Raw genomic sequence first — 22707 nt, 5'->3', positions numbered from 1 at the left:
TCAAATCTTCTTTTTCTTCTTTCCATCATATTAGGTTGAAAAAGCTGATTGACCAGGAAAAGGCTTACCAGGCGAAAAAAGAGGAAGAAAATGCTGCAAAGATCTCCAAGCTAAAGGAGGAGCTCACCAAGTTGAAATCCTTTGCGCTAACCCTAGTGGATGAACAGCAACGCTTTTCTGAGCAGTTTAACCAACAGTGTCAAAAGGCCCAAGATCTGTCGGTCGCCGCCCAGCAGGCACAGGAGAAACTCGCTGTTGCTGAGTGGAGGGTGCAAGAGGAAGAGCGTAAAGTCCTCAGTCTCGAGGTCGAGTTGCAGACGCGAGCCAGCGGGTTTTACCAGGAGCAGGAAGCGGCAATGGCCAAGTTGACCAATGAGGAGACGCAGAATCGGCAGCTTCGCCTGAAGCTGGCCACCCTCAGCCGGCAGATCGACGAGCTGGAGGAGACGAACAAGTCCCTGAAGAAGGCGGAGGAGGAGCTGCAGGATTTGAGGGAGAAAATAAAGTGCGGAGAGTGTGGGAATTCCAGCCTGATGGCAGAGGTGGAGGACCTGAGGAAGCGGGTGCTGGAGATGGAGGGAAAGGACGAGGAGCTGCTGAAAATGGAGGACCAGTGCCGGGACCTAAATCGGAAGCTGGAAAAGGAGGAAAGCCACAGCAGGAACCTGAAAACCGAGGTCGGGAAATTGAAGAAGAGAATAATGGAGCTGGAAAAATTGGAGGACGCGTTCAGCAAAAGCAAGCAGGAATGCTACGTGCTCAAGTGCAATCTGGAGAAGGAGAGAAACCTGACCAAGCAGCTGGCAAATGAACTGGAGACCTTAAAGGTGAGAGTCAGGGAGCTGGAGGCCATTGAGAGCAAACTGGAGAAGGCGGAACTGACCCTGAAGGAGGACCTGGGCAAGCTTAAAACACTGACCGTGATGCTAGTGGACGAGAGAAAAAATATGGCGCAGAAAGTGAGGCAGACCGAGGAAAAATTTCAAAACGCCAACTCCCATCTTCACATGGAGGAGAGCAAGGTCACCACGGTCACGGAAAAGCTGATCGGGGAAAGCAAAAAGGCCTTGAAGACCAAGGCAGAGTTAGAGGAGAAAATGTACAGCCTGGCCAAGGAGAGAGATGAACTGCGCAAAAAACTAAGGGCAGAAGAGGAGCGTGGCAGCGATATTCTGTCCAAGTCCAACATGTTGAAGAAAAGGCTCCAGTCCCTGGAAGCCATCGAAAAGGAGTATCTCAAGAACAAAGCGAAACCGTCCGCACCTGTGCAGCACGAGGACAATAAAGTCAACGAACTAACTCACGAGGTCGAACGCTTGAAGTGCAAATTAAAAGACATGAAGGTGGTGGAGGATGACCTGATGAAGACGGAAGACGAGTACGACTCGCTTGAGCAGAGGTATCAGAACGAGAGGCAGATGCTCAAGGTCCTGTCGCAAGAGCTTGAGGCCATGAAGAAGGAATTGTCCAGGCACAAGCTAGCGGAAAAGATGGAGTCAAACCAGGAGCAGATCCTGTTTGAAAAACTCGGCGAGGAGCAAGCAAAATCGAGCCACCTTACAAGAGAGGTTGAAGCCCTCAAGGAGAAAATTCACGAATACATGACGACGGAGGACTTGCTGTGCCGTTTTAAGGGAGAGCACACGTCGCTGCAAAGAAAGCTGACTCAGCAGGAGAATCGCAACAAGGAATTGGCGAGGGAAACCGAAAGCCTCACCAAGGAGTTGGAGAGGTACAGGCGGTTCAGCAAAAGCCTGCGGCCTGGCATGAACGGCAGGAGATTTGGAGATTTGCAACTCTGCTCAAAGGAGGTTCAGACCGATTCGGAGGACAACGACCTGCCCGATTACGGAAGCCTAGTTCCTTTAGAGAAAGCAGTTATCAATGGGAAAATATGCGTGGAAAGCGAAGAGCTGGACGAGGGCGGTCAGGAGGAAGATCTGTCGCTGCAAGTTAATTACAATTCGTTATCTGTAAACAGCGTCAACAACAACAGGAGGTCGTGGATTCCGTGGATGAAGCGCAAGGAGAGTCCTCCGCAAAACGGGAAAGCCGCGTTCAAGCAGAACGGAAACCTAGCACAGCCCGGGGAGGTGGTCCTCACGCAGAAACAAGGGCAACCGCTTCACATAAAGGTCACACCCGATCACGGGCACAACACGGCCACTCTCGAAATCACCAGTCCCACTTGTGAAAACTCGTTCTCTTACACCAGCACGGCGGTTATCCCCAACTGTGGTGTGCCGAAGCAGAGAATCACAATTATTCAGAACGCCTCAATTACGCCTGCAAAGTCAAAGCCATCTGATGGGTACTCCACGCCAGACCGGGCCTTTTCGCCTCTTGCCATGACTGCAATGTCAAGATCCAAAACTCCTGACTCCTGCGGTTCGATAACTCCAGAGAGGACAGTGTCCCCCATTCAGATTGTCGCTGTGACTGGGAGCTCCGCCGGCTCTCCCGAACGCATTCTGTCCCCCGAACCTATGGATTCTGCCATGGCTCACACAGTCTTTAGAGTGGCCCCTGAGAGGATACAAGGGCGCCACCTGCAAAAGTCAAACGGCACAAGTCCTAACGTAATTACCACTGAAGACAATAAAATCCACATCCACTTAGGTAACCCCCACATTCAGACAATTACACCCATGGCAAGACCAATGAGCCCGTGCAGCCCATTGCAGGAAAGCAGAATGCCAGCTTTAACTAACGGAACACCAAATAAACCAACTAATAAAGTCACCAGCAGTATCACTATTACACCAACAGCCACTCCTGCCCCACGCTATTCACAAATTACAGTAAGTAATGTCTATGATTAATCCCCCCACCCACATCCGAACCCAACTCCTGTGAAAATAACAGCACTCTTAATTTTGTTCTTAGAAGAAAGAAATAGCTACATTACCTGCATCCTTTTGGTTTGGGAGTGGTTTGTGCATGTTATGTATAAACCCTGCATCTGATCAATACCCTTCTTGAATTTTGTGTGCTCGGTACTAATGCGTGTGCATATTATAAACTGTAATACCACAACATTAAAAATCCTTGTATTAAAAAGGTCAATCACTATTTAATCCGCACCTTGTATTAAAACAAAACCAACTGTATTTGCTTCACATTGTTAAAGAGCAGCAACATTTTTTTCCAATACAAATTGTAATAGGAGAAAACCATTTCATTCAGTTACAGTAAACATTGGTAAACATTAGAATGAGTTTGTTTGTTGAGTTTCTTTTGTTTTTTTTCTTCCTTGCATGATCATATTTCGAGCATGTGTGATAAAATGTGATAAAATGTTCCAAAAATTTTTGATTAACAAGCGAGTGTCTCTTTTATACAACAACAACTTGCATTTATACAGCGCCTCTCACACAGTGTAGCATCCCAGAACTCTTGACAGTGGTGGAGCATAATGCTGAGCCGGAGGGAAGGAATGGGGGGGGCGGGGGGGGTTAGTGGCTGTAGGTACAACCGGAGGGGAAGGTCTTCAGGTATGACCTGAAGATGGGGAAGGAGGGGGCAAGGCGGAGGTGGATAGAGGAAGAGTGTTCCAGAGTTTCGGGGCATAATGATTGGACCAGAGTTTGTGAAACTGGAAAGCAAACTGATCTTTTCACTCCAGGACCAAAATTCAAGTTTAGTCAAGACCAAAAAGATGAAAATTTCCCCTCTGCTGGTTATGTGGAATGGATTTGGGAAAAATACATCCAGTTTCTAATAGGTGAATGCTCACGGCACATAAATTGGCCAGAAGTTAAGTCACAAACTAGAAATCTCACTCAGAAACCACAAAAAACAAGTCACGTGGAAAATGGCAAAATTCACACTGAGGCATGCATGGGGTCAGAGTTAGAGTAGTCACTCGTAGCCAGTTATAACAGTCACTGGTAACCAGATAGAGTCACTGGTCTGCAGCAATGAAGTTAGATAAATATATAGCTTATTCACCATCACTGGGAAAAAAGGACATCGTTTCCCATCTCCAAACAAGCATTTATCTAAAACTGATTGGTGATCACAATGTAACACCACACCATCAGATCTGTAGAATTTCCGGTTGCACATATATTCCAAGCAAACTGCATATCACCTGCTACATTAGCTTTACCTGGAGCTCCGTGATTTCCTACAGCCCCGAATTAAATTTATTCAAAAGTTATACAATTTTATTTCGAACCAATTTGTGATCTTGTCCTTTTTGTTAATGACTAAGAGGGATCAGCTCTTTTCGAGATTCTTGGTTCGATCGAATGAGAAATCAGTCAATCCTTTTTTCACACAAACACAACCTGTCAAGGCATACAATGTACTTCTGGATACTGGACATACAAAGCCAAGGTATGTCAAAGTTTTCAGGTTCTTAGGCATTTCGCAAGAGTCCACCCCCAGCACTGAAAACCTCGAGGACCAAGTCTCTGCAACAAACATTCACAAATAAATATATTTTCAGCAGCTCCTGACTTAATCTCCTTCAAATAGAAATATTAGGAATGTGCTACTCCTGTTCTTCATAATGTACAACACTTTTATTTGCATGGAAACATCCTACTTTTGTGGAAGAAGCCCAGCAATAATGAATGTTAAAATCAGCAAATAATCATTGGATCATAACTGGCTGTGTGGGAAGGGTGGGGCGGTGATATTGTATCCTTTGTTTAGCGCAGAGCCGAAAGAGGGCTTCAATGCTGGTGTTGCTGTCTTTCAGATGGGACATTAATCTGCGGTTCAGGCTATCTATTCATTGGGTGAACATTAAAGATCCCATTATCTTTCACTTTTAATCATCACACAACATTAATCATCCCATAATATGTTCAGAAAGGTTGGTCTCCCAGTGTTTCAGACAACAATCCTCCGGATTAACCACTTGATGGTTTGTGGGAGCTTGTTTGTGCAAATGGTTGCTCCTCTGTGCAGAAAATCCTGTGGATTCCACAACCAACATGTCCTGTCCATCATTACCTGCTATCTCGGTCACACATTCAGTCTCTCCGTCTCAATTTCAGTGACTCCAATACTAAACACCCCCATTCCCAGATGCCATGGTAAAACAAGTTCCTTGGCTGTGCCAAAAAGGCTGAAATGAATGTCTTTACCACATCACAGTTTAATGTTACCAAGAGGCTTACAACCTTCCGCTAGATATGAAGCCCTGTGTGAGCTAGATATGGATGCTGTTCAAAGAACTGTCATTCTCAATTTCATGATGTTCTTATCAGCGCCATAGAATTAATACAGGACAACCGCAATGACAAAGAGAAAAAGTGGGCCGTATTCCTGCTGTCACCACCACGAGATAAAACCTATTACTGTAGGTCAAATAATAAGTTCAAAGAAAGCATCCCACGGAGAAAAATGGTACAGTATTATTAAATCTAAGCATCGAATAAGGATTCATCAATCTGTAGCTCAAAATATGAATACTACTGAAATGTAAATGAGCTATCCAAGAAAATAGCCATAAAGTACAAAAAGTACAAAAGTTGCCTCAACATTTTCTAACCCAAAATATCTCAACTTTTATAATATTATCTTGTGATATTAGAAAACCTTTCAAAAATTGTAGGTTTCTTCTATCTGTTTTGGAGGAAATCACTCTCATTCAATCTGAACTAAACACTTCACACTGAACGCTGAAAAAGTGATTTTTCCCTGTGACAAAACTGCAGCCTTACTTTACACAAAACCCAAGGTTTTGCGTACATTTACAACAACATACATTTACAGCATTGTTTTATACAGTGAAACAGGAGAGAAAGATCCAAATTAAATCATCTTATAAGACAAAGATAGGATGTTATTTTTCAATATTATTAATTGCTCTATAATTTTCAACTAATTTAACAACATAAAATGAACGTTTCAAACAGCTAAGTGCTCTGTCTAATATCCACTTTCAACAAACAAACCATGCTGGCCCTTCTAGTGCTGGAAAAGCACACAAACCAAGAGCATTGTTCAAAGTATTATATTGCATGTCAGCCTGGCTCAGTTGGTAGCGTTCTCAGAAGATTGTAGGTTCAAGTCCCACTTCAGGACTTTGGACTCACAAACTCTTGGCTGACACCAAAACAGAGTGTTTGGGGTGTACTTCTTTGTTAGAGGTTAAACTGAGGTCTTGTCTACCTGTTCAGATAGACATTAATAATCCTATGGTGCTCCTCGAAAAGTGAAGGAGTTTCTCCCAGTGTCCTTGTCAACAATCCCACCGTTAAAATTGGTCATTCCTGTATTTGAGACATTGCTGTGCACAAGTTGGCTGTCAGTTTCAACCACAAAATTAGAGTTGTACATTTTACAGTAGAATCCTGTGAAGCGCTTTGAGACGTCCTCCCCATGTTAAAAACGCTACATCAAATGCAAGGATATTATTTAGGTGCAGAGTTCTAGTTTGGATTTCAACTGGAGTGGAAAGTGGCAACTAAAACAGTGACATCCTTCTTCCTGCTAATAACCACAGCACTGATGGTATTGGTCCATTATAAGTGTCCATCTTCAAATACAAAGCCATTGTATTTAATGGCCCAGGCAAAATTACGCCTCCATCCTTAGTTTCAGAAATCAACCAAACTTAAAATGTGCAATTTGTTGCTTATTAAATATGCCAACAAGTATTTTTACAGGCGAAGACAACAGCTAATTTGTGCAAAGCAATGTTCCACAAACAGCCATGAAGTGAATGACCATTTTTTAAATCTTTTGTCGACCAGGACACCAAGAGAATATAATTCGTATTTTCAAGTAGTGCTATGGGAACGTTAATATCCACCTCAACAGGCAATTGTCGGGGACCTATACAACTACATAAATCATCCTATTATCTGAACATCTAATCATTAGAATCTCTAATAATATAGCGCCTTATCAAGTCTTCTAGACGTTTCAAAGCACTTCACATAATATACTGTAAAGTGGATTGACTGTATATTTTGTGGGCAAAATATGGCAGCCAATTGCACACAGCACGGTCCCACAAACAGTCGTGGATTAAATGACCAAATTATTGTTACTATTTTGTTCAAGGGATTAACCCTGGAAATGCGATCTGCCAATCGACTAATAACCAGGTTCCTACTTACTGCGAGATAAACAGAGGAGTGTGGAGTAAGGAAACTTGTCCAATGTTTCACCCTGCCGGGATTCAAACACGGGTCCTCTCGTTTGCGAGGCGAGTGCTCTAACCACTAAACTACAGGATTAGACTGTAGCCTGGATGATAAACACATTTATCATATCTTTATATACACAAAAAAATGTTTGTGTAGTACTGATCCCTCCAAGTGCTCTTGTGGAACAAATATGGGTGACTTGTTTATGAACAACTATTCTAAAGTAAATCTTAAACAAAAATTACAACGGCAATATAAACATAGCTAGTGGATGTCATAGCAAAAGCAAAGGAACAAAGCTGCTTGGACTTGTCCTCTGATTAGTTAGATATTAAGGCCTACCAATCACATCGTTCACTGTATTCCCATTTTATGCTTAGTGGAGTCCTGTAGCTCAGTGGTTAGGACACTCGCTTTGCAAGCGAGAGACCTGAGTTCAATTCCAGGCAGAGGGCGAAACCTTGGGCAAGTTTCCTTACTCCACACAGAGCCTAATAATAATCCCTCCAAAAAACAAAATAATAAATTGGTCATTTTCAATCCACGACTGTTTGTGGGACATTGCTGTGCGCAAATTGGCTGCCGCGTTCGCCCAAATATACAGTCAATTCAGTTTACAGTGCGTTCTGTGAAGCGCTTTGGGACGTCCTCCCGACGTGAAAAGCTCTATATCAAATGCATGGATTATTATTATTATTATTATTAACCTGGAGTGAATACAATCAGACCACTCTTAGCATGAACAGTAGACTACCACACAAAGATTGGTAACAAAGATTGGGTTAATTTAACACATTACCACTTACTGCAGTGATATTTTATAATTCTTATGTATATATATATTAAAAAAATTTGGTCACTCAATTCACGACTATTTGTGGGACACCATTGTGCGCCTTGTTTCATCACAAAATATAGTCAATTTACTTTACAGTATATTCTTTAAAGCGCTTTGAGACATCTCAATGACGTGATAAATGTATCATTTGTATCAAATGTGTATCAAATGCGAGGATTTTTTTTGAAAAAGTGGCTGCAACTTTAGAAGTGCCCACATTCAAATTCTATTCATGGTTCAGATGTATATAAAGAACACTGCTTCCGCTCTGTATAGTCGTCCTCAGTTATAATATATCCTGGTTACTCATTTTGAGCTTGATTTATATTATAAGATATTATATTATAATGGTTCTATAAATTGCCAGTAGTCACTTAACCCCCAGTCCTGGATCGATCACGTTTATTAATACTGATAGCCCAACATGTGGTCCCTGTAACTTGGCTATCTTTAATCTGCTTTGAAAAATGTGTTTTCCCTCCTTCACAATTAGAAAACTATCATAATATATAAAACATCCCATACCAGGAAAAGCTAGATACCATAATAATCTATCGTTAAAGGCTGCTATAGTTCCCAAACATCAGATAAAAGCGGTTTGCAGTATTTCCAAAAAATACTTTTGCTACTTTGGTCCTGAGGAAAAATTATATTATCCTATTCAGCAACGAAAACATACTTTTATAAAATGCAAACATATCCATTACGATACAGTTCAAAACGATCCTTGGGTTCAAATCCTTTTTTTAAAAACAAAAATTTGGCCTCTGCTGTAATGAGTCAGCAGGATAGTTGAAGCAATATTTCCTGTGTATGACAATTTTGATGCATAATAATTTTTTTATACATAAAGAAATGTGGCTTCTCTATGGTTTCTGCAACCAAAACACTGGTAAATATCGAAAATTCACCGCAATAATGTACACAATCATCAAATTGGATACAAAAGCAACTTTGAAGACGGTGAGATCATTGTGTCAAAGCCGAGACCTTTATGGAATTATATTTAATCTCCCAGAACTGATAAAATTGAACCCTGGAGAAATAGCCACAGAGTTAGAAACACGTCACAATTAGAAACCTTATAATTCCTTTTTTTTTTAAAAATGCCTTTGATGCTTAGCAGCTACAGCCAAAGAAAATGTTGGTGGTTTGAGATGGACAGCTGGATCTTTTTCTAAAGCTTTTGAGCCTTTTTCCTGTCTATACATTCATCAAAGAGGAAAAAAGCTTAGAAGTCAACCCATACTAATTTGGCTGACATAACACAAGCGTATGAGGCATTATAATAGGCGGTGTACATTACCGACGGTCTGAATTATTTGATTATGTTAATTTATATAGTTCCTTTTCTTCATGCTACTCAAATAATGTGAGATGCTTAATTCCTATTCCCAAACCAGGAAGAGTGCTTTACAACTAAGACAACACACAAGCTAATTATATGTTTGAACAAAATACACTCTGGATGATTTTAAACTATCGACTCTTTTGCAAAAGCTACTCATAGTGTAAGAAGCTCAAAGTCTAGGTCGACACTCCAGTGCAGTGTTGCACAGTTGGAAGGAAATGCCTATGTTTGGTTTTGATGTTAAATTGAGGTGCCGTCTGCCTATTCATGTGGATGTTGCAATACAATACAAAATTACATTTGTATCGCGCCTTTCACATCAGGAGGACATCCCAAGATGTCCCTTAGCATTTTTTGAAAAAATAATGCAATTTCTACCGTTGTCCTGGCCAACAATCCCCCATATAAAATTGGTTGTTTATGGGACACTGTTGTGCGCAAATTGGTTGCTACATTTGCATACGAATACAGTCACTATATTGCACAGTAAAAATCCTGTGAAGTACATTGACAAATTTGATGATGTGATAAGCCACTATATCAAATTCAAGGATTAATATTATATATGTGCAGTGTATGTGGGTGTGATAACAGTATTGCAAAAATATATTTAGATCCCGTTGATTAATTGCATTCCATTATAGAACTAACTTCGGTACCGTTTTTAAGAAAATTGCTTTAACCTGTTCAAACTGCTTGATGAGTATGTGCGCACATCACACACACACACAATATATCTTTTGAAAGCAAATCTAATGAGACATTTTTCAAAAATCCAATAAAGAATCAGCCTCTGCTGGTCTCAACATGCGGAAGCCAGGTAAGCACATAATTGAGTTTGCCTGATTCCCTCATGACGTCTGCTGATACTCTTTCTCTGACTTACATGACAAATAGACTCTTATGTAAGACATATACCCAACATACATCACTGCATTCAATGCGATGTGGGGAAACACAGAAGAAATAACTGTAATAGTAAATCGGTGGTGTTGACTTGACCCTATTCCCAATATAACAATATTCTCAATATGATCATTTTCAAAAACCATCAAGTTTTATTACGTCAAGTGAAATGTGTTTTTATTTGCTGTGTTCATGGGACACTCATTTTCAAGGAAAATGTACTTATGGACATAATAATACCTGCATTTTTATATATATTATCACATCAACCAGACATCTTAGAGTATTTACTCTATACTTAAACAAGTATAGTGACTGTGTATTTTGCATGCACACATAGTCAGACGGGTAGAAGATTGCCAGCATGGCAATTTTTAAACTGAATCCAGTGGACAACTTATTCATATTAAGTTGCAATATATCTTTGGTGTCAGTCTTCAGGAGACCCAATACACTTGCCAAAGAGAAGCGAGTTTCTCCCAGTGTCCTTACCAACAATCCCTGGGACACATGTTCATGCTCCCAATACTCCGCACAGTGAGTTCCCAATCTCATGTCAGCAAACAAGTCAGTGGCTTCCCCACAAGGATGCAGAAGTGGAGAGTGTTACTCCATGTCAATTTCTTATTTGTGTGACCAGTTTCAGAAGACTGTCAGAGGCCTGGGAATGATACATGGGATATCAAAAGTAGAAAATGCCTTTACAAAGTCTCACATTACTCCTCACTGTCATGGGTTTATAGTCAATCAAAAAAATCCTTACAATTGATCTAGCGCCGTATTACATCATTGTCTCAAAGCATTTTATAGGATTTATAGGTGTAGTGACTGTATTTCTTTTGGTGATGAACGAGCTAACCTTTGCTGAATCATGCAGACCATGAAGGTCTTAGATTCAATCTGAAGTCTTTCAGTGAGATGATTTTACAAGATGGCATTCAATTAACCTGCACTATGCGTTAGGGAAGTTGGGTGGAGGTGGGTGGGGGTAGAAATCAGATGGATTTCTGCTCCTGATTACAGCCCAGTTACTCCAGGTGCATGGATGTGAAGACCTTACGTGACAAGTTCAGGCTTATCTGCAACGCCTCCCTCACTTGGTCAAATAGCTTATCTGATACAGTACTTCACTATTCAAAGCTCACATGAATGATACATGCTTGTCCCAGAAACGGAAGGTATGACCATTGATAATGATGATAATAATCCTTGCATTTGTTACAGCGCTTTATCATGCTTTTGAGACGTTTCAAAGCGTTTCACAGAATATACTGTAAAGTGAATTGACTATCGTTTGTGGGTGAAACGAAGCAGCCAATTGCGCACAGCAGTGTCCCACAAACAGTCGTGGATTAAGTGACTAATTTATTATTATTATTTTCTGAAGGAATTATTACCCTGGAAAAGTGACCCACCAACAGACTAACGGGTTCCTACTTATTGCTAGGTAAACAGAGGGGTGTGAAGTAAGGAAACTTGCCCAACGTTTCACCCTGTTTGGAATCGAACCCAGGTCACTCGCTTGTGAGGCGAGTGCTCTAACCACTGAGCTACAAAACTCCACATTGATCGTGGAACGAACAAAACAGTAGCATAAAAATGGGTTGGACATCTTCAGGAAAGGAGGGTGGGGTGGCGGAGAAAAGGAAAGTCTCATCTTCCAATATTATATAAAGATCATGAATCACAAGTCCCGCAATGAATCTTGGAATTCCTGGAATGGTAAATGTATTTCGAGGTTACTCAATGGGAGTTTTAAAAGTGATTATACGCCTATCAGGGGGGACTAGCTCTTGTGCTTTCAACCATGTTTCCCAAATTTTCAGTGGTGCTGTTCAATCGCTCATCGCAATGAGTCATTCTTGAAGATTGAACCCGCCGTTAAGTGCCAAATGAAGCATCACAGCAAATCTTATCCTGCTCAAATATCTGCTCTGTGTACTTTCTCGCGGAAATCACTAAAAATAAATCTGGCTAGTTTTTCTCCTCCCCGCTCCAGAGATGCCAAGGCCAAATGTAGCATCCTTTCTCACAGCCGTGAGAAACATTGGCTATTGTAATTGGATTTCGAATTCAGACTCTACGGAGCAAATTCTAATAGAGGTAAAAGATAGACCAGTGATCTAGTGCGTATATAGACTGTACAGGTGGGAAAGTCGTAGGTTCCAATCACGGCGAGTAAGCTGAGGAATCCTGCAGCATGGGTGTTAGCGAGTTTGCCTTTCAAGCGAGTGGACCTGGGTACGATTCCTGGGTGGGGCAAACCTTAGGCAAATTTCCTTACTTCACACGCCTCTATTTTCCTAGCAGTAAGTAGGAAAACGATTGTTAGTCGAGTGGCGGATCGCTTTCTGGGAGTAATAATCCCTCAAAAAAAAGTCACTGAATCTACTACTGTTTGTGGGACACTACTGTGCGCGCTGTCGCGCTTTGCCCACAACATACAGTAAGTTCACTTTACAATATATTCTGTAAAGTGCTTTGAGGCGTCTCAACAACGTGATAAGATGTAATATCACATGCAGTGATTACTATTATTTCATCATTATTTTAGCCTAGGATGCACTTGGGGTGTTAAAATTTGATCCAGTGTCCCTGGGAAAGGGGGAGGGAGAAAATCATAGAATCCATGCTCCCAAATCGCTATCCACAGAGTCCACTGTGAAAATTGGGTGAGGATAGGATTGGGTTGGTTTCAGGGTCAATACATAAACATATAGCTTCCTCACTCTCAATATCAAGGTTTACATATGAATGATAGCCAGTACTAGTATAGATGCCAGTGTTGAACCTCAGCTCAGCAGAAGGAAAACAAATTAAAAAACACTGCAGAAAAGAGGGATGAACAGAACATACAGCAACAAACGTGTGAAAGTAAATAAAGTACGCAAAAGGATTGGTTTCAAAATTATTTCTAAATGCTTGGAACCATAACTTGTCCATAAACATAACTGTAACCTCTTGATTCTAAGGAATTCTCTGCATTTTATTCCTTCAGGTAGCACAAGAGGATATTCTTCGGCGTTCAGTCCCGACCCGCATCCCCAAACCGAGAACAAACACAATAAAGTTGCTAAAGGTGCCTGAGAGAACCTCATCTAAATCTGAACCCCAACCAGAGACACAAGCTGCAAGGGGACAAGCAAAAAAAAGTGTCGCTTCCAACCTCAGTCCTCTTGATACTTGCAGCAAAATGTAAAACTTTTTTTGCTTTGTTTTTGCAAAGGATGAATAGAACAAGGTGCTACATATGCTGCATAGTCCACCGGGCTGACTTGGAACTGTGCTATGCAGTGTGTTCTATTGACAGTTTTCTGCAGCAAAAAACAGCTGCAAACCTCATACTGTTACAAGCCTCAGGAAATCACAGATTGAAAAACAAAAGACTCTTTGCAGAATGGGTTATTATAAGGTGATAATCTAAGATGGAAAATACATGATGGGGGGGGGTAGGGTCTATTCATATTTATGGCTGTGCTACTTGATTCAGACTGACTCAAAAACTGTCTGGTTCCAGACTGAAATCTCTCCAAGCACTTGGTTGGCAATGTTCGCACTGAAAAGGAACTGAACGACATCATTTTGGTTTTGGCAAGAAACTGCCCATAAAAGGAAATTACATTATGATTAGAGTATGAATGCTGTATTTCACTGAACTCTTCTCTCTGCCTGCACCCAGTTCCAGTGTGAATGAGTCAGACATTTCCAAGCAAGCTAACTCATACAAAGACGTCAATGAGTCCAGGCAGCCAGTCTAAATGCAGCAGTGTAGTGAGGAATCCTACCAGGAATTAATCCACTGTTTACTGAACAAAGGCCCTTGACTTCAACGCAGGAAGTTTTTCGAGGGAAAATTCTGAAGCTGGGAACTCATGGGCAAGTCTATGGGGAAAGAAAAACAAATGTGGAAATGTGCAACTTCAAAATGAAGTATGGGAGAAAATGTATCTGATCGGGTCATACTGAAAATGGCTTCTATATAAAACTGAACATGGAGCATGTTTGATGCTCTTTCATGCAGTAAATTCCGCATTCAGCCTAAAATTACTCTGTAAATTATAACAATTTCTATCCATAAGTCAAAATACAAGTAGTCAACTTGCACAACTATAAGGTACTTTAGTTAAAAATGTCTCCAAAACGCTTGTCTTGAAAGAACTCTACATTTTATTGTTTGTTGTATAGCAATTGTATACTGGATTTACATTTGACATATATAAATAAAGCACTGTGACTTTTAACTCCTCCAAGTTTGCTCATTTCCCTGAAAGTTGGCTGAATCTATCCCCTGCTTACTCTTAAATCATATTCACCCACTGTACCATAACCAAATGCAATGCAAGAAGTGCGAAATTCATTTAACATTCATTGAACTAAAAGATGGGGGTGGGGGGGAAACGACAAAATAATAGGAGTCCAGGGTCTACTTAAAGTGGAACCAAAGTCTTGGGTAAGCTCTGTTAGAAAATTACATCCTTTTAACACATGTTCCGAGCTTCCTCGATGGGTCAGTTGGTAAAGCCTCTGATGTGTGTCATATGAACCATGAAGTAACTGATTCAGTCCCTGATCTGTGTGGAGTCGGATGATCTCAGTTGGGGTGTTAACAATTGGCCTCAGTTACCTGGGATAGGGAGGAGAGAGAGAGAGAAAGAGAGAGAGAGAAAAATCAGGCAACTCTACTGTACTATGCTTGGCTGTTATCCAGTAACTTACTTTAAAAATGCCTACGCTTTCAGACAGGCAAAACTACCCGCATTGAATTCACACCAATATGGGTCTGTAGTGAAATAACGTTAGTTGGTGATACATGAGGTCCTGGTCTTCAGGACCAGGTCCTGTCCCTGTGGACATCAGTATCGAATAGCCATATTTGGCAATTCATATGCAATGACAAGGCCAGGCACACATCACCACTCACAAAACGTGATGCTTGGCAATTGAGGCCATTTATTTTAGAGTCCAGGTTCAATCTCAAACAACCGTCTTGGGGACCAACAACAACAAAATTACATTTATAGAGCGCCTTTCACGTCGGGAGGATGTCCCAAAGCGCTGAACAGTCAGGTGTCGGGGCTCAAGCATGGGGGAGGGGTGGTGTAGGGGTGAGGGAAGGCAGAGAAGTGGGAGGAAGACGAAAGGCACAGTCGAAGAGAAGGCTCTTGAGACCGGCCTTGAAGGAGGCAAAGGAGGAAGCGAGGTAAAGGGACCGTGGGATGGAGTTCCAGAGTGTGGGGGCAGAGAGGCTGAAAGCCCGGCCACCGATGGTAGGGCGGGAGACATGGAGCAGGCCAGAGCCTGATGAGCTGAGAGAGCGGGCAGGTTGGTCGGGAGTCAGCAGGTCAGAGAGGTAGGAGGGGGCAAGGCCATGGATGGCCTTAAAGGTTAATTAACCACAACTTAATGAGAAGGCCACCTTGTCTACCGACTGGACGGAAACAGCCTAAACTAAGAATTAAAGTTACAAATCGCCACCACTTCAATGACGTACATACATTCCACATCGGCTGAGTTAGGATTCACACAGGCCATAAATACAGGCACTGTCTCAATCTACTGAGCCACAATGGTATATGGCCAACTTCTGCACACAGTGTTCCAAATATTTACGCTGTCAATAAAGAAATGGGCTCAAACCACCTTTATTTTGGTTCTCGTTACCCATCGAGGAAGGAGTGTTATTTTTCTTACATTTGGGTTGGTTTCACCTTTAGAAGGTGAACTGGTAGTAACATGCAAATAGAAGTCCAGGTAGGCTCCCAGTTATTCAGTTACAGCAGTGTGGCCCAACCAGCAGCCCCGTGGGTCGCATCTGGCCCGGCGGGTTATTTTATCCGGCTCGAGACCATTTCCAACATTCCACTCCCCCCCTCCCTGGTAAACATTCTCCCAGGCCAGGTGCCGGCGGTTGGGATGCAGCACGAGAGTCTCAGAAGGAGTGAGAGAGAGTGTGTGAAAGACGCAGAGAGTGTGCCAGAGAGTCCATCAGAGAGAGAGTGTAGTCTGATTGAGGCAGAGAGAGCATGAGCGAGAGGGGGAGAAAGAGAAACAAAGAGTGAGAGAGCAGAGAGAGGAGAATTGATGGCAGCGTTTTTTGTTTCACTGTTAGGACAGACGATAGGAGTCTCCCTCAGTCACCGCGGGTGGGGGGAGAGGAATGAAACACCGAGGACTGACACCTGGTGACGTGCCGTTTCCTCACAGAAACCGTGCCACACACACCATCACCATTTTGCCCCCACCCTCTGGAGTTCCACTCCTGGTCTCCCTCCCTCCCCTCTTTCAAAGCACGTCAAGACCTAACTCTTTGACCATGCTTTCGGTCGGCTTTTCCCCTCCCCGACCCACGTCCCTCGGCTCAGCTCCCACCCCCGGCTACAGGTGCCCAGCCCACAGTGTCAAGATGTCCTTCCAACATGAAAAAGACGCTGTGTGAATGTTGTCACGCTTCTGGAAGTAAAACACAAAATATTGCTTGCGTGGCCCCCGAACTTTCCCAAATAGGGATTCCAGCCTACGTCAGCCAAAAGGTTGGACCACCTTGAGTTACAGCATCACGGCGCTGAGAGCGCTCGGTTGAAACACACTGTAGCTGTGTATAAGTGCAACCGCGCCACCTTCTGGTCAATAACCATAACTGTAAGAACTCTCATGACAGTACTTACACAGTAGTAAAATCATCTGATCACTTTCTTAAAATCCTACTGAAAACAATGGTAAACAACAGTTATTATCCAAGTTAAATAGAGTGATAAATCCAACAATATTTTAATTATTCAGGCTTGAACTCACATTGAGGGAGCGCAGGCGGAAATAAAGCTCCAGGATTCAGTCTCAAAGATGACCATTCCCAATATGTTTTACAAAACTCCAGGTTATGAAACCAGTAAGGCTCTACAAATGCTCAGATATTTTTGCGCACACCAAAAGTAGCATAGGAAAATTAACACAGATTATATTTAAATAAATATTTTCTGAACAAAACAAATTTGTGGAGTCCTGTAGCTCAGTGGTTAGAGCACTCGCTTTGCAAGCGAGAGACCCGAGTTCAATTCCAGGCAGAGGGCGAAACCTTGGGCAAGTTTCCTTTCTCCACACAGAGCCTAATAATAATCCCTCCAGAAACCAAAAACAATAATAAATTGGTCATTTTCAATCCACGACTGTTTGTGGGACATTGCTGTGCGCAATTGGCTGCCGCGTTCACCCACAAAAATAGTCAATTCACTTTACAGTGTGTTCTGTGAAGCGCTTTGGGACGTCCTCCCGACGTGAAAAGCGCTATATCAAATGCAAGGATTATTATTATTATCTTTGCATTTGATATAATGTTAAGAACATCTCAAAATGCCCGCTAATAGTGGGGCAGGTGAGGCGGGGGATGTGAAGCAGGCTGGAGACCGCTCAGTGGATGGAGCAGGCAGGTAGGTAGAGTTAGGAGATTGCAGGCGTAGGGGGGAGCAGAACCATGGAGGGCTTCGAAAGTGAGCACCAGGCTCTTGAAGTGTATCCTCTGTGTGATGGGAAGCCAGTGGAGTCGGGCGAGGAAGGGGTGGTAGGGTCGCAGAGCCTGGTGCAGGAGAGAACATGGACTGCAGAGTTCTGGATGATCTGCAGCCTATGGAGGGAAGAGTTGGGGAGGCCGACAAGCAGGGAGTTTGCTTGTAAAGTAAATTGACTGTATGTTTTGTGGGCGAATTGTAGACTGTATGTTTTGTTTATAATTGTACATGAATACAGCAGGCAATTAGTGTTAGGGCAGGAATGTTCCCCCAAATAGCCATGAAGTGAATGACAATTTCATTTTATCTAGACAATTGTTGGCCAGGACTTCTCTTTTTGATCAGTATCATGGGATCTTTTAAAATCCACCTGAACCAAAAGATGGGGCCTCAGGTTGAAACCTTTTTCGAAGGACCAAACCTCTAACAAAACCGCATTCTCCTGGAACTACAGTGAAGCATTGATCCAATAAATTATGAGCTCAAAAGTCCTGATATCGAGATTAAACCTACAACCTGTTACTTCTGGCGATTAGGTGAGCAACAACAAATGCATTTATATAGCGCCCATCATGCAGGTTAGCGACTCAGAACGCCTGACAGTGGTGCAGCACCCAAACGGGGGGAGGTGACCATAGGCACGGTCGAAGACGAAAGTCTTCAGGCGCGATCTGAAGTCGGGAAAGGAAGGGCCATAGCCGAAGAGTGTTACAGAGTTTTGAGGCGTAGTTGCTGAAAGCACAGCCACAGACGGTGGAACAGAGGGAGGGCACAAGGGACATGCAGGAGGCTGGAGCCAGTCGAGCGGAGGCAGCAGATAGTGGGTTGGGAATTAAGCAGGTCTGAGAGGTAGGGAGGTCCCGGGGCATGAAGGGATTTGAAAATGAGCGTGAGGATCTTGAAATCAATTCATTCGGCGAAAGGGAGCCAGCGGAGCCTGGCTAGAACTGGTGTGATGGCGAGTGTGTGGGCGCGGAGCTTTAGATCAGCTGGATCTTGTGCCTGGTGGAGCTGGGGAGACCAGCGAAGAGAGCAATTGAAAAGTCGAGTCGGGAGGTGACGAATGCATGGATGAGCAGGGTGTGTCTCCCTGGGAAGAGAGCGTGCAGTTCATACCAGGCAAATATAAATTTCCATACATGTGTGGAACAATCAGTAGTTTGGTTTGGTTACTCTTAAGCATGGCGATGGGTCTGACCACATGAAAGTTAACTGCTATCCTCAGTCATTTTCAGTTTGAGTGGGAATCAAGTACATCTGGCTCCCCAGGCCACTGTGCTAAACGACAAAATATTATGTCTTTTCCACAGCATTAGATACACAGCTAGAAAAACAAAAATAAGCACTTTATTATTAAAAACAAGTGATTAGTTACTGGGTTGTATTATTCAAATAAATTGTTGAAAGAAAATATTTTATTCCAGAGTAATCTCTGAAGTACAGTAACTGTTTGTATAGAGTATACGGGTAACTTTTAAATCATATCAATGGACAGTCATGAAACATTTTCATTCCAGTTATGAAGCAAAGCTGACAAAAACAGTCACTACACTTTACAGTGTATCCTAAGACTTCTTGATGACGTAAAGCGGCGCTATATCAAATGCAGGGCAGAAATATTCTTCTAACAGGTCTTTCTTAAGAATATGCAAAGAAATCCAATTTAGTTTAACCTAAATAAATAATGATTGTAGTGAAACGTAATTCAAGTGCTGTGATTTTATAGTGTAATTCGTATTGTTCTTTTACCACTGCGCTGATTTAATTACATTTTACTGAATTTTATCAGGGAACAGCAATAGCTATGTAATGTATTAAGGTTCGACACAAGCACAACATGTCTATTTTTAAGTATCAATAGACTCCACAAATGTTAAATTAAAAAGAGAAATGATAGTACTCCACAGTGGTTCTGTATGTCCCGGACAACATTCCTCCACATAAACGTTGGTCATTCACTTCCTGGCTGTTTGTGGGACACTGTTGTGTGTAAATTGTTTGCCACATTCACTTACAAATTACAGTCACTTGATAGAATCTTTGTAAAGAGTTTTGAAGCGTTTGAAGTCATAAGTGCTATATTTAATGAATAATGTATGTGTAGGTCTCTCTTTTGTGAAAAAAAATTATAAAAGCAGTTCTGAAACAGATCATTGGCTAATTCCTAAGAGATATTGGCAGAAAAATTCTTCTTTCTTAAGAATATGCAAAGAAACGCAATTAATAATACACTAATAATGCACATTATTAGTGCAATGAAACATTATGTCTCGATTTCAGTTAGCGTCCAAGAAACCTAGGATTTCTTATGGCTGTCTGAATCACACTCCTTTTATTTGAGGATTTAATTGGATCCTTTTCCACCAAGAAAAAAATACGCGATTGTTTTCAATCAGGCAGCAATTGTTCTGCAGTGATGTACTGTTGACACTAGGTGGTGCAATAAACTTTTACATTAATAAGTTACAGCACTGCAGTTTATAATTGCAGGCAATAGAGATACTATCTGGGCGTCCAGCATTACGTGGTATTACTGAATACAATAAAGTACAGGTCACTAGGCTCATACAAGGGACACCCTAAAATTAATACCGCCTTTCTATTCCCTCAAAGTTCTTTGTTAACTTACAGAACTAACAAAGGCACAAATCAAGCTTTCTTAAAATACACCAGTGCAGTTATTTTCCACAGAGTCATCGTGATGTTCCACACATTTGCGGAACCAGTGTCAGTATTCCGTTACGGTAAAATGATGTGCAAATGGCCTTTCCGGTTTCCCTGTGAAATACGGTTAACAGTCATGGAACCCACCAAGCACAAACGTCAGAATAACCGAGGATATCAATAATAATCCTTGCATTTGATACAGCACCTTATCATCGAGACGTCTCAAAGCGCTTCATAGAATATACTGTCACGTGAATTGACTATATATTTTGTGGGCGAAACGTGGCAGCCAATTGTGCACAGTCGTGGATTGAAGTGACCAATTTATTGTTTTTTGAAAAAAAAGTAATTATTACCCCCAGAAAAGCAATCCGCCAATCGACTAACAACCAGGTTCCTACTTACTGCCAGGTAAACAGAAGCGTGCAGAGTAAGGAAACTTCTTTTTGATCGGGCTTATGGTCACCTGGTCCTCACATACAAAGCCCTCCATGGCCTCGCCCCAACCTACCTTTGTGACCTCCTAACCCCCTACCAACCCGCCCGCTCCCTCCGCTCAGCCGGCTCTGTCCTGCTCCACGTTCCCCAACCCACCCGTCCCACCACTGGCGGGAGAGCCTTCAGCCACTCTGCCCCCAACCTCTGGAATTCCATCCCCCAATCACTCCGCCTCACCCCCTCCTTAGCCTCCTTCAAGTCCCGCCTCAAAACCCTCCTCTTCGACCACACCATCGGTCATCCCTCTTCCCCTCCCCGACCCCGGCTCGGGTCTGAAATGCTGTACACTGTCCAGCGCCTCGGGACATCCTCCCGACGTGAAAGGCGCTGCACAAATGTAATCTTGTTGTTGTTGCTAGTGATTACAGCACTTGCCTCGCAAGCGAGAGGACCTGGGTTCGATTCCCGGCAGTGCAAAACGTTGCGCAAGTTTCCTTACTCCACGCTCCTGTTTGCCGAGCAGTAAGTAGGAACCCGGTTGTCAGTCAACTGGTGGATCGGGATAATAATCCTTCAAGAAAAAAATATTTGGTCACTCAATCCACAACTGTTTGTGGGACACGCACTGCTGTGCCCAACTGGCTCAAAGGCAAGTAAATGGGAGTTGAGGTACAGATCAGCCATAATCTAATAGAATGGCGAACTGGCTCAAGGGGCTGAATGGCCTACTTCTTTTCCTATGACCAGTTCCTATGTTATAATAATAATAATAATAATCCTTGCACTTAACATAGCGCCTCCGAGATGCCTTAAAGTGCTTCACTGAACATACGACAAAGCGAACCGCGACCGCGTGTTTTACGGCCGAAACGCGGCAGCCCAATGGCGCGCAGTCGTGGATCGAAGGGACCCGATTCGATTTATTTTATTTTTAAAAAGAGAAGAAAGGACGCATCAGCCCCCCCCCCCCACCACACCCCACCCCACCCCGGGAAAAGCGATCCGCCAATCGACCAACAACCCGGGCTGCCGGCTTACCGCTTGGGGTAAACAGAAGAGGCGCGTGTGAAAAGAAAAGGGAGTAAAGGAAACTTGCCCACCTTTTCGCCCCGGGCCCCCTGGCCCCCTGCGCCCCCCCCCGGCCCCCTGCGCCCCCCCCCGGCCCCCTGCGCCCCCCGGCCCCCTTGGCCACGGACTCCTGTGGCCCCCAGCCCCGGGTATCGAACCGGGGGACCTCTCGCTTGCAAGGCGAGCGCTCTGACCACTGAGGGGTGAGTCCCCCCCCCCCACCACGTGCTCCCCCCACCCCCACCCACGTGCTTCCCCCACCCACGTGCTCCCCCACCCCCACCCACGTGCTCCCCCCACCCCCACCCACGTGCTCCCCCATCAGTACCGTTGGGTTGCATGGCTGAATCCTGGGGCACGTGTTACTAACTGGGGTGGGGGGGGGGGGGAGTGTGTGTGTTGTATGTGTGGGGGGGGGGGAGGGGGGGTACACGCGCCTCTGACGCGCGACGACGCGACGTCACCAACGGGTTGAAGAGGGGATTCAAATCTTTTTGAAACACAACGGTCGGTGAGAAGTTCCGAAACCAACTGCAACGCGAAGGTCAGACAACCTCAGGCTCTCTGACTCTCTCTACTCATCACTTCCAGGGCCACGGCTTCCTCTGCATTGTTTGTTTTTCTCTCTCTCTCTTTCTTAATAAATCAATCAATCAATCAATCAATAGTTTTGATTAAATTAACGAATGAATTAAAAACGACAGCTTCAAAAGCTGATCGCTTCGAACGAACGTTTTGAAGTCGTGTCAGTGTTTCGGGGGCTGTTTTTTTTTCAAATATATATATATATCTGTATGTATATATGTATAATTCAACTCGATTCAA

General features: G+C 43.2%; 2 protein-coding genes across 8 annotated transcripts in view; one reads left to right on the top strand and one right to left on the bottom strand.

Annotated features, from left to right (window-relative positions):
* The window catches only part of filip1l (filamin A interacting protein 1-like), a 125592-nt gene extending 112145 nt beyond the window's left edge, over positions 1-13447 (top strand). For 3 of the 4 annotated variants that reach the window (XM_007895745.2, XM_007895746.2, XM_007895747.2), the window contains 2 exons: positions 35-2801; positions 13206-13447. In XM_007895745.2, the coding sequence (XP_007893936.2) occupies positions 35-2801; positions 13206-13406 (2968 nt within the window). In that variant the 3' untranslated portion in view covers positions 13407-13447. Of the gene's footprint in view, positions 1-34; positions 3212-13205 lie in introns of those variants that run through there. The other variant, XM_042334349.1, reaches the window with a different exon arrangement.
* The window catches only part of cmss1 (cms1 ribosomal small subunit homolog), a 154900-nt gene that overhangs the window by 131891 nt on the left and 302 nt on the right, over positions 1-22707 (bottom strand). The gene's annotated exons all lie outside the window — the stretch shown is intronic.

The sequence above is a fragment of the Callorhinchus milii genome, unplaced genomic scaffold, assembly GCF_018977255.1.
Source record: "Callorhinchus milii isolate IMCB2004 unplaced genomic scaffold, IMCB_Cmil_1.0 Scaffold4, whole genome shotgun sequence".
In the NCBI taxonomy this organism is placed as follows: Eukaryota; Metazoa; Chordata; class Chondrichthyes; order Chimaeriformes; family Callorhinchidae; genus Callorhinchus; species Callorhinchus milii.
This window is presented reverse-complemented; position numbering and strand designations above follow the sequence as displayed.